Genomic DNA, 13586 nt, shown 5'->3' on the forward strand with positions numbered 1-13586 from the left:
CGAAATAGACATTGATTGGCCAAGCGTGTATGAAACCGCCCTCACCCGCCATGATTTAAAACGCAGTGTAAACATACTGTAAACATTGTGTCAACTTATTTTGCAAGTATGGAGAACAGCGATAGATAGACGGACACTGAAGTGCAGGCACTTGTAGCAAACGTAGCTCTGCCAGTTGTCGTTGGAGATTCTTAGTCCTCCTTTCCGTTCTTTCAATCGCTTTACGTATACGGCAACATTCCATGTCCATTCTTGTGAAGCCCGCGAGGCACAACAAAAACACAGCTCCGATCACAGCGTCCTCCATCCTCCTGTTGTTAATGTTGTTCTTCTTTGTTTCTGTTGTTGAACAAATGACGTCGCTGTAGACCGGCTTACGTCACTTCTATTAACTGGCAGTGTTGGCTCTTTGCATGGGTATACAGTACTTCCCTCCCCTTTCCTTTCTCCCCCCCTCCCCTTTGGCTCATCTGTTTCTTGCTGATCAGCTCCTTGTGAATATTTGGTGAAGAGACATGGAAACATAGTCTTCTCTGTGTCCAGGTAATGCTTAACAATACCTCTGAACTGCTCCTCACGATCCACTACCAAACAAGCAACTTTTGGGCGTCTTGTTTCACTTTGTGGTTGATGTGTTCTCTGGGCGTCTCTTGCTTTTTTTGTATTTATAATGTTTTACTCTAGTGCGAATTCAACCCTTTAAATGGTACTGGGAAATAGTTTGTGCAAAAGCGTCCCAGTACTTTAGTACTTTACATTTAGTTCTGGAACTAAAGCGGTGCGAAAGGCCCTATTCAGAACCAGTTCTGTTTTTTTAAAAGAACCGGAACCGTGAGCAATTTCTAAGTTTCGGTTCCGAAAAAGGTTCTGGTGCGACACGTGACCAAGCGCTGTGAGCAGCCTTGTGCCGGCGTTTCCGGCCACCCTGCCTCTTTAATTACTGAGCACATTGTTTCCCATGACACGCACTCCACAGACACACCGCGTCTTTAACTGCCAAACACATAGTTTTCCACAACTGTATGCGCACTCGCGTCTTTGATAACTGTGCACGTTGTTTTCATTCATTTTAAATGTTTAAAAATGTGGAAACCACTCATTGCATTACACCATCTCCTGATTGCATTATTATTTGTAAAATAGGGGCTTTATGGAGTGTGTGTATACATGGTTATAAGTATAACAGTTAATATTTCATTAATTTAGGGAAATGAACAAGTGTCTTAGCCCTCAAGGGACTATTTGGCCAACCAGCTTATTCCAGCTTGAAAAGCAAAATGTTATTAATAGTGTAAAAAACATCAACTTTGAAGCACATGTGATTGATGGACTAGCATTACTCAACATTACTTACTACCTTCCAGCAACACTACATTCAATGAAGGTAAAATAGTAAAAAAAAAAGTATTTTGCAAGTATGGAGAACAGCGATAGATAGACGGACACTGAAGTGCAGGCACTTGTAGCAAACGTAGCTCTGCCAGTTGTCGTTGGAGATTCTTAGTCCTCCTTTCCGTTCTTTCAATCGCTTTACGTATACGGCGACATTCCATGTCCATTCTTGTGAAGCCCGCGAGACACAACAAAAACACAGCTCCGATCACAGCGTCCTCCATCCTCCTGTTGTTAATGTTGTTCTTCTTTGTTTCTGTTGTTGAACAAATGACGTCGCTGTAGACCGGCTTACGTCACTTCTTAGTACACACTGTCAGTGCGAATTCAACCCTTTAAATGGTACTGGGAAATAGTTTGTGCAAAAGCGTCCCAGTACTTTAGTACTTTACATTTAGTTCTGGAACTAAAGCGGTGCGAAAGGCCCTATTCAGAACCAGTTCTGTTTTTTTAAAAGAACCGGAACCGTGAGCAATTTCTAAGTTTCGGTTCCGAAAAAGGTTCTGGTGCGACACGTGACCAAGCGCTGTGAGCAGCCTTGCAACTGCGTTTCCCGTAAAGGATGTCACAAACTAAATAACAGAAACGCCGCCCTGCCTCTTTAATTACTGAGCACATTGTTTCCCATGACACGCACTCCACAGACACACCGCGTCTTTAACTGCCAAACACATAGTTTTCCACAACTGTATGCGCACTCGCGTCTTTGATAACTGTGCACGTTGTTTTCATTCATTTTAAATGTTTAAAAATGTGGAAACCACTCATTGCATTACACCATCTCCTGATTGCATTATTATTTGTAAAATAGGGGCTTTATGGAGTGTGTGTATACATGGTTATAAGTATAACAGTTAATATTTCATTAATTTAGGGAAATGAACAAGTGTCTTAGCCCTCAAGGGACTATTTGGCCAACCAGCTTATTCCTGCTTGAAAAGCAAAATGTTATTAATAGTGTAAAAAACATCAACTTTGAAGCACATGTGATTGATGGACTAGCATTACTCAACATTACTTACTACCTTCCAGCAACACTACATTCAATGAAGGTAAAATAGTAAAAAAAAAAGTATAATAATAGTTCATTTAAATGGAACCGGAATCGTTAGGCAAAACTGGAACCGGAATCGTTAGGCAAAACTGGAACCGGAATCGTTAGGCAAAACTGGAACCGGAATCGTTAGGCAAAACTGGAACCGGAATCGTTAGGCAAAACTGGAACCGGAATCGTTAGGCAAAACTGGAACCGGAAAATTTCTAACGATACCCAACCCTAGTCATGAATGTAGTTGTCGATTAATTGGATGATATCTGGCCACATTGGACTAACATAATTCTGAAATCTGCATACTGCTCAAAATGAAGTTATGAATGAAATCCCGTCTTTTACACGATGATCCATCCTATCAATCACTAACAGGTTTAGTTTAACTATGCTTAGATTTAGAGAAACCAGGGTGTTTAAACTAATATCAGATAAATGAAAATTCAATAAATACGTTTTTGTCAGTTCCATTGTTAACATTACTTAATATAATATAATGTAATGTAATAATATTTTAATTGTAAAGTAACAACTATAGACTTTAATTTAATAATTTAAAAATTATGTTGTGTAAAATAAATGCTAATATCTGTCATTTTGTGTACATTTCATATGCTATCTTAAAATTGTATTATATCTATGTGCATGTTCACTACTGTTCAGAAATGCTGGGTCATTTTTTTTAAAGTAATACTTTTATTCAGCAAGGATGCATTAATTTGATAAAAAATTACAGTAAAGACATTGTTGCAAAATATGATTATTATCTATTTCAGCTAAATGCTGTTCTATCAAACTTTCATCAAAGAATCCTGAAAAAATCTCAGTTTTCATGAAAATTCTAAGCAGCACAAGCATTTTGAACATTGATAATAACAAGAAATATTTGAGCAGCAAATCAGCATATGTGACCCTGGAGCACAAAACCAGTCTTAAGTAGCATCTTAAGTTATATTTGTAGCAATAGCCAACAAGACATTGTATGGGTCAAAATTACAGATTTTTCTTTTATGACAAAAATTATTAGGATATATTAAGTAAAGATCATGTTTCATGAAGATATTTTGTACATTTCCTACGTAAATATATCAAAACTTAATTTTTGATTAGTAATATGCATTGCTAAGAACTTCGTTGGGACAAGTTTAAAGACGATTTTCTCAATATTTAGTTTTTTTTTTGCACCCTCAGATTCCAGATTTTCAAATAGTTGAATCTCGGCCAAATATTGTCCTATCCTTACAAATCATACATCAATGGAAAGCTTATTTGTTCAGCTTGCAGGAGATGTATACATCTCAATTGCTAAAAATTGTCCCTTATGACTGGTTTTGTGGTCCAGGGTCACATATTAGAATGATTTCTGAAGGATCATGTGACACCGAAACATGGAGTAATGATGCTGAAAATTCAGCTTTGCATCTCAAGAATAAATTACATTTTAAAATATATTAAAATATAAAACAGCTATTTTGAATTCTAATATTTCACAATATTACTGATTTTACTGTATTTTTAGTCAAATAAATGCAGCCTTGGTGCACATAAGAGACAAATAAAAATTTAAATGATACCAACCCCAGCAATCAGTCATTCTGCTTTTTACATGCTGGTATGAGTACTGTCCAGTAAAAAACCCATAACAGTTGTCCGCTAGTAGAAATTACAGTTAGTAATTAAATTATTAGACTCCATGTGACCTTGGCAACTAGAATTTCCTCTCATGGATCAATACTGTCAGTCTGTCTGTCTTTCTCAATGTCAGCAGCAGCGTAGGATGTTTGCTGTTACACAACGTTTGCACTAACGCCACTAAATGCTGGAGTCCACCTGGATAATGTTGTTTTTCTTGCGCGAATAGTGCTTGCATAATTCTCCCTATCCTTCATGAGTGCCATGGGTTTTGTGTCTAATGAAAAAGTGCTTACTCGAAGAATATTTATGACCTCGTAAATCCACACAGGAACCACTGGGCAATGCCACGTTTCTGTTTTAGGGAGGATGGCTGTTCAGTTCTGCCGGACTGTCAGCGCGCTAAGACTCTTCTTTTATCAGTGACAGACTTCTGTTCATTGGCCACACCACATGGTAACATAAAACCACACTTGGCACTATACTGCAACTGACATCATGAGACCGAATCTTTCTGAATTTCACTCTTGGGAATTGTAGGCCTCTTTTAGAAGGAAATTCCTGTCTGGTATACAAACTATGTTGGTCTGGCCCACTTAGAAAAAATAGGCTGGCTCTTGTTAGTAGCCTGCCCCTGCCATCCAAAGACATGTGGGGTCATAAAACGCATCAGCTAATTGGGATCCAGAACTGATATCTTAGCTGTGATTTTTGGTTCAGCTCATCCAACTGTTAAAAAAAAAAAATCACCATTGACTGTCACGGTAATTATAGAGTACTCTTTTGCAATGATGGCGCATGGGGGTGTTAACCAGGTCCACATATGGTGGTTGCTCAGTAGGGCACGGCTCGGCTCAGTTTGTGATTCCACTGCAGTTTAGTACCGCTTTAGAGTGGGCGGGATTATTGACATGTCGTTATAGTTGCGCTGCCTCTATTGCCACGACTCCTGAAAAATGTTTTCATTCCGTGTCGCCCCATCAAGCTCTCGCTGGATCCGCTCCTCTGCTATCAATGAGAGGAACGTATGTACTTCCTCAACAGACCACGAAACAGCCAGTTTTTGGTTGTTAAAAAAAAGGTGCGCTCGTTCAAAACAGTTGCGTTCGATCCTTCGCTGGCTGTGCTGATTTAAATCTAGCGGTTCTGTTGTTTCTCTGTTAGTGCTGTGTTCGATACATCGATCCGATGATGAATAGAGCATAATATATAGGCTACAACAAGGTTTAATCTGGCTGCAGAGGAACACAACCGGGGTTGCCTGATATAAAGAGACGTAATCCCCAAAACAGAGCTTCACACTTGTGCAATACGGAAATATCTGCTAAGTGTGCTACTTATCTTTGTCAACCTGGCAACCATGTGAACGCGCTCTCTCTCCACTGTGGATAAACGCGCTTGCTTTCTGAAAACACTGGTTAGCTTGCAGTTTAGCGATCTCCACTTTAATATTCTATTCTCAGAAAAGTATAATTCATCAAGTGTTCATTTATGAGAGAGAGAGCGGTGTATGTATGAATTACCACCGTTTTGCCTTGTTTCTCTATTAACAGTGAAGCTATGGCTTTAATTCCTTTAGAAACAATGATGTTTCCAGCTCGCGCATTAGTTTAGAACTCTTCTAATTTTTTGTTTTTTAAATGTAGAGAGTGTGTTCATTTGTGCAATGATACCCTACCAGCAATGTAAATATGATTTTTTTTTATATATTAGAATGAGTACATTACAATATAAATTTATTAGAACGAGTACATTATTATTTATGGGCATAAAAACAAGATGCAAACAATCAGAATATTGTACCTGGTGGGGAGTGCCCCAATGTAAACATGAAACATATGCCATTACCTATATTGTACTGTGGTACAGTTATGGATATGGATGTGGTACTTCATAATGCAGAGGTCAGCAGCCTGCTCTGCCAATAGTTAGGAATGGCACTATAGTAAGCAGTGTTTAATAAACAGCTGTTTTACTAAACTCTTCTGAGGTGAAATTCAATGCAGTCCCGTATTGTGATACGTATCGTATCGTTGCCTCTGTATCGTGATGCGTATCGTATCGTGACTTTGCTGGTGATACACAGCCCTAGTCTCTGTGTCGTAAGTTCAGTGACGCAGGTAGTGACGATTCTCTCCGGCCAATCAGTGATCAGCAGAGTTTACACGTCACGTTTTGGTAACGGTATGGTTCACTTGGAACCTCAACCGAGGTGGTACTGAAAAAAGTAACAGGTAATGTACCCAGTGAAAAAAACAAACAAAAGTTAACCGTACCGTGCCGTACCATGCAGTGGAAAAGCGGTAATTGTGAGAGTGCCATATCTCAAAGGAAGCCACATTTTTCCTCTTTTATAATTCATAGAGAGGAATTTTGATAAGAGCTTGTCTCTCACTCAGAGGGAATATTTTCATTTGAACATTTCTGAACCTTTCCTTTGAAATTCTCACAGGTGAACTGATTACAAAGTCTAATATGCACCAAAAAACCCATGTATAGGACAGCGGTAAAGCTTCAGTCTTCTTGTTGTGAGTTCTCTAAAGAAAGGGATCAAGGTCCTTGTTTAACTTTGCTATTCAGGCAAACATGTTTTTTGCATACTCATTACTATGTTCTGTGATGGATTTGATGGCTGTCGTTGCAGTGCTATAAAGGTAATTACATTTTTTTTGTTTAAAACCTCTGGTGTGCTCAAGAGAAAATAGTTACCTTCAAAAGTATGAGTCATTGACAAGTAACAGTGTCCATGAACACGTCATAGACAAATCTTTTCAAAATCTAATTGAAAACCAGCTCTTAGAAGTCAACTCCTTGTATGTCAGTTTTAAGTGGTTTTGAAATTTTTTTTAAATTGTATTTAATTTTTAAAAATTTAAACAAAAATGTATTTGAATGATTGTGGATTGAAAAGTAATCATATATTCTAGGGATGTGCATCTCATGACCGATACGATACGCATCTCGATGCATAGCCAACGATACGATACATATGAAGCAACTACCGATGCGATACGATTCACCCCTGTTACGATGCAGTGCGATCCGATTTCGATTCGATTCAACACAGTGCGATTCGATGCAATGGAGAAAATATGATCACTTTTAATGCCTCAAGGCCTGTTTCATAAAACAAGTTAACCAAATAAGCCAGGCTTATTTCAGTTAGTCTGACTCATTGTCAAATGATTTGGTTCCATAAAGCAAATTTAACATAGGCCTAGATCAAGCTTAGTCACTGTGGCAACTTATGCTGGGAAACTGACCTGGTCTAAAGCAGGCTAACTGTCAGGCTAAGCTAAGCTCCTCTACTGACCAATAGGAACATAATGATATTACCACTGTCTCGCATACTATTATTTGACTTTTTGTTTTTTTCACAGTTTCTAGCCATGCAGCCTTTCTCTCTGGTTTTAGTACATCTGTACCTTTTATAGTTTGCAGAACAGATAGCAGAACATTAGAACATTCAAATCTAAAATTGCTCTTTAAAGCATTAAAATAACTAAATTAAAAGTTAAAATCACTTGATTAAAAATGAAAATAAATAATAAAGAAAATGACTACATTTTAACTGCTATAAGAAACACATGAACTCATTTGAGCTTAGTAATTAATACTGTAGCCTATAGCTTACATTTGATTCACCTATTACAATAGTCCACTTACAGTTACTGCTATCATAAAAATACACTTTATATGTGGGTTTAAAATTCTACAAAAGACACATTTAATGTCCAAAAACAATTTACAGATGAAAAATATACCTGTGACATGTCAGTTATGCACTGAGGAAAACACGTCTCAAGTGCATTAAACAGCACAGATATATTCGCTGTAGGGCTGGACGATATGGCCTAAATTTATATCACGATATATTTATTAATTTCGGTCGATACGATATAATTCCGATATCGATATGAACACTTATTTAAAAAAAGCCTCGTAAAAACTGCCAAGAACGCCCACAACAAATGTCTGTGCATACAAACTTATGAAAAATGAATTTGACGAAAAACAAAAAAACATTAAAAATCGTACTGTCCAAAAACTTTGACTGGTAGTGTAGGCTGATTATTCTTATAGATTGAAACAAATGTGCTTTAGCCAGTATAAAGGGTATGAAAGGTGCTCTGAGTTTCTGCAGAAAAAAAAAATAAAGAGCTACAACAAAAACATGTTGCTGGAGACGGGCTTATTGAAAATTGAAAAACTGATTATCTGCCAGCAGGAGGTGCATTGAGAGCGGTAGAACTTGCGGTTTCTCCAGTAATGGTGGTAAACAAAGCAGCTCCGCTCATGAACGCTACTTTATCAGATCAAATGAAAATGCCATCGAAACTTTTCTGAAGACAGTCGGTTCCCTTCAGAGATACATTCATATAAAACACCCGCGCCGTGTGTTATGATTTTGAAACGTGCAGTGCTCATGTTTATTCAACGAAGTCAAACGCCACAAATAAATCAATGTATGGGAAACACTGGTAATGTATATCGAAATATCGGAAATGTGTTTAAAAATCATATCACTGTTATTGAAAAAAATTATATCGCGATACATATTGATATTGAATTATTGTCCAGCCCTAATTCGCTGTTTGCTATGGTGGATCGTTTCGATCCATGATCGACATTGAGGTCTGCTTAAGAATAAGCGTGCACAAATTAGTGCGATTGTGTGAATTTAATTAGTCGTTAATGGAACCGCTTTAGCCCCAATTGATTTGTTAGGTTATTTCAAGTCAGGTTTTGGACTTTAATCCCAGTTTTTCCTCGGGTCTCCGTGGTGTTGATGCGTCATATTCACGCAGCAGCAGCGGTGATTTAGAGTTTAGAGTTAAGCAGTTTAGAGAGGAGAAATCAATCTACATATAAAATATTGGTCACTTTCTTAATAACAAGTATAGCGCATCCACTAGTAATTATATATAAATGAATCGGTTTTTACCAATGCAAATATGTTAGAAACGATGTATCGCGATACTAATGCCAACTTGTATCCGATGCACACTTTTTAAACTGATGCATCGCATTAACTTTTTTTATGCCGATGCACCGAGCGAATCGGGGAATCTTCCCATCCCTAATATATTCCTTACACCTGGAATATATGTGAGTGTATACGTTAGTTATTTTTAAAAGGTTTTTAAATATTTTTATATTTTCTTCCCCACATATCCTGAATTTATATCATAAATGCCATGCCACATGACATTTTACAACCTGAACTAACCTTGTCATGTCATAAAAAGGTCAAATTTTTTAATATTTTAAAAGACTCATCAGGGGTCCTTTCCTTTTACATCATTTTCTTTTTTATTATTCTGCATGCTGGTTGCACGAGATTTGTAGGTTGCACCACATGACTTTGATTTGGCGTATGTATATATATATATATATATATATATATACATTATTAGTGTTTTTTCTTCCAAGAATGTAATTTTTCAGGAAAAACTTGAAAAATGTCATGGTTTGTCACAAAATTTCATTGCTTTGAAAGCACCACTTTAAAAAAAAGAAAATATATAAAGCTGTAAAACAGGGGTGTCCAAGGTGGAGTTAAACGCTGCAGAATATAAATGAATCGGTTTTTACCAATGCAAATATGTTAGAAACGATGTATCGCGATACTAATGCCAACTTGTATCCGATGCACACTTTTTAAACTGATGCATCGCATTAACTTTTTTTATGCCGATGCACCGAGCGAATCGGGGAATCTTCCCATCCCTAATATATTCCTTACACCTGGAATATATGTGAGTGTATACGTTAGTTATTTTTAGAAGGTTTTTAAATATTTTTATATTTTCTTCCCCACATATCCTGAATTTATATCATAAATGCCATGCCACATGACATTTTACAACCTGAACTAACCTTGTCATGTCATAAAAAGGTCAAATTTTTTAATATTTTAAAAGACTCATCAGGGGTCCTTTCCTTTTACATCATTTTCTTTTTTATTATTCTGCATGCTGGTTGCACGAGATTTGTAGGTTGCACCACATGACTTTGATTTGGCGTATGTATATATATATATATATATATATATATACATTATTAGTGTTTTTTCTTCCAAGAATGTAATTTTTCAGGAAAAACTTGAAAAATGTCATGGTTTGTCACAAAATTTCATTGCTTTGAAAGCACCACTTTAAAAAAAAGAAAATATATAAAGCTGTAAAACAGGGGTGTCCAAGGTGGAGTTAAACGCTGCAGAACACAGGCCCTCCAGTTTGGACACCCCAGGTCTATCTAGTCGAGGGGTGCCCAAACTCGGTCCTGGAGGGCTGGTGTCGTGCAGAGTTTAGCTCCAACTTGCCTCAACACACCTGCCTTCAAGTTTCTAGTATGCCTATTAAGAGCTTGATTAGCTGGTTCAGGTGTGTTTAATTGAGGTTGGAGCTAAACTCTTCAGGACACCGGCCCTCCAGGACCGAGTTTGGGCACCCCTAATCTAGTCTATTTAGTATAGTTGGTTGTTGGGTTACTAGTCAACCATCTTTACCCATCTCTGGTCTTTGCTGAGGCTAATATTTAAGAGTAATTGTGAAAATAATTCGTGTATTTGTTCGGTGTATTGATTCTGCTAACCATTGTTATCCAGGTTTGCTCCCTCAGTTTAGCACATAGTGGATTAACTGTGATGGTAACATTGGTTAAGCTCTACTGAGCATCACAGTTAAGCACCACAGAGATTTCCTAAGGATCAAACACACATTCTTTTTCTGTACATCGTTATAAAACAGCCAGCTGGCTTAACAAATGTTCACCTAACCATCTTTGAACACATCTAGACCGTCTGGACTTTTTTTGTCCAGAAATAGTTTCTTGTTAATACTCGTTTGTTCTTTGTCTTTAAACCGCTTTTGTTTCATCTTGTAGGTGGCCCCTGACTTTTTCGAGTATTTCCGTGCACTCTACCCCATCTTGCGATCGGATCCGACTCTGCTGTGCATTTCCGCCTGGAACGATAACGGACGGGATGGGCTGGTCGACCCGGGCAAGGCGGACCTCCTTTACCGGACAGATTTCTTTCCCGGCCTCGGTTGGATGCTTTTGAAGGAAGTCTGGGCAGAGCTGGAGCCCAAGTGGCCCAAGGCATTCTGGGACGACTGGATGCGGCACCCAGAGCAGCGTAAGGACCGCTCATGCATTCGTCCCGAGATCTCGAGGACTATAACGTTCGGCCGGAAAGGCGTCAGTTTGGGTCAATTTTTCGACCAGTATCTGCGCTACATAAAACTCAATACTGAATTCGTGCCTTTCACTAATCTGGACTTGTCCTACTTGGTCAGGGAGAAGTACGATGAAACCTTTGAAAAGGAAGTGTATAGCGCCCCCTTGGTGAAGGTGGAGGAACTACAGCAAGGTGGAAGCCTGAAAGGCTCCGGGCCGTTTCGAGTTCAGTACTCTAGCAGAGACAGCTTTAAAGTGCTGGCCCGCAACTTGGGAGTTATGGATGACTTGAAGTCAGGGGTTCCCCGTGCCGGTTACAGGGGCGTAGTCAGCTTTATTTCCCGCGGACGGAAAATGTATCTAGCTCCCCCTGAGGGCTGGACTAAATACGACACCAGCTGGAGCTGAGGAGAATGAGCTTTGGACCACAATAGACCAGAAAGAGAATATCACAACTATTATCACAAGTACAGGAGCAGAGAAACGCCCTCTCAAACCAAAGAAAACAGAGGCAGGGTGTGAAAGGTTGAGGAAAGGTTAATGCCAAGATGCGAGTATAAAATAACTGCTGTTTTGTTATGGAGGAACACCCAGGAATGCTGGGAACAGCACAAAAGTTGGTGCATCGTATTTGCGCAGCAATCATGCAACAAGCTTCCCTCAGAGAAAACAGTTACGCTGCAAACAGCTCCTATGCCGAATCGCTCATTCTGACATGGAGAAAAATTATCTGATTGTTTATTTTTCTGACCTTTATGTTGATTTCACATCAATCCAAAAGGCATATAAGAGGTTTTATATTTTATCCTACCACAGTGTCTTTTGGGTGAATCTCACGATAACACTCAAAGGAAGAAATTATATTTGCATATATGCAGAAAAACTGACCATTTTTTTTGACATTTTCACTGCAAACTAATTTTTTTCTTAAATTGATCTTTGTAAGGAATCTGACAGTTTTACTTTTTTTGTTGTAATTTTCATTATTCTCAGTGATGATTTTAATTATAACAGGAATTACCGGATAATTAATATATATATTATTACTGTAATAATAATATATATATAATTAATATTAGTTTATTATTATTATGTGCTTAATTTTAAATATATTTTTTGCTTAAAAATGTGTTCTGGACCAGTGAGATTCAGCCTTTTAAAGACCAATCTGAGTGTTAAAAGCACTTTTGCCAAGTTTAATGGGTCCCTGACATCATTATAAATGAAGATTGTGTATAATTGTTGTCTAATTTGATCGATGCATTCATATAAAAGCGCAGACTCGATCATTTGACTTTTATGTAGCACCGTTGAATCTATGAAGTTCAAGCTTGTTGCCAGAAATTATTCAAGGCTTGTGTAACTGACATACCAAAACTCTGGACAGCATCTCGTTTGTGCCATTCTGTTGAAGTACTGTACTTGAACCTGTTTTTGTTTTAACTGCTCTTCCTGGACCGGGAGAGCTCTCATTGCTTTTTAAAGATGTTGTAGGTTTGTTGCAAAACCAGTGGTCATAGAAATCGCTTTATATGTTCTTTCGGATGAAATGAATGGATTTCAGTAGGCCAGAGGAAACATTTTAATTAAATGTACTGTATCTAAATGTTTGGGAGAGAAATGATCTGATATCAATGCATATGCAGTATGAAGAAGTGTGAAACCACTGCCTGACATGTTTATAACTTTAATACATTGAGAATAAAGCAGACTATTTTGATATTTGGCAATATATGTTGTTTTTTTCAGTCTTTTTTTGTCCATTTAAACAACCATTTGGGAATGATCTTTCATTTGTTTAGGTCTCAAATGTTTAATTTTCTCTTTTAAAGTCACTAATTTTGAGGTTTGTGAACGTGTTCTGTGTCATGTTGGTTGTTAAAGCTGAAATCCTATCTGGTGACTTCCTTCCAGGCATAATTTTTCCAAACCCCCAACATCAGCACTGATCCAGGCGCCATTGTGACACCTTTGACGTCTCTGTCGCTCCAGATTTCCTTTCTCACTCCTCTTGTGTCCTGTTGACTTCCTGTCTCATGGCTCTCTGTGGTTGACTTAACGACGTTCTTTTCCTGTTCTTGTACAACCACCAGCAACTTTCGTTACTGATTAGATGAATTGGACATTCATTTTGTGTTTCTTTAGCCATTAATCAGATTAATTTTTCTGGGAATTGGGCAGTGGTGAATCATACTAGAACATCTCATTCTAGCATGATTGATTAAATGGTTGATCATATCAGGGAAATTAGTAGCTGAAATTAAGTGGTTCAGAATGTATCTACCATGCTTTTATGACTTGTTAAAAAGAGCTAATTTGATAGACCTCTTTC

At 37.9% G+C, this 13586-nt stretch overlaps 1 protein-coding gene across 1 annotated transcript; it reads left to right on the forward strand.

Moving 5' to 3' along the window:
• The first annotated feature begins 4870 nt into the window (after positions 1-4870).
• LOC107584341 (alpha-1,3-mannosyl-glycoprotein 2-beta-N-acetylglucosaminyltransferase-like) lies at positions 4871-12273 on the forward strand. Its single transcript, XM_016270918.1, has 3 exons — positions 4871-4952; positions 5072-5097; positions 10961-12273. The coding sequence occupies exons 1-3, from the start codon at positions 4871-4873 to the stop codon at positions 11660-11662; spliced, it is 810 nt and encodes a 269-aa protein (XP_016126404.1). The 3' UTR covers positions 11663-12273.
• Positions 12274-13586: the final 1313 nt, after the last annotated feature.

This window comes from Sinocyclocheilus grahami, unplaced genomic scaffold (genome assembly GCF_001515645.1).
Source record: "Sinocyclocheilus grahami isolate Dianchi unplaced genomic scaffold, SAMN03320097.WGS_v1.1 scaffold58.1, whole genome shotgun sequence".
Classification (NCBI taxonomy): domain Eukaryota; kingdom Metazoa; phylum Chordata; class Actinopteri; order Cypriniformes; family Cyprinidae; genus Sinocyclocheilus; species Sinocyclocheilus grahami.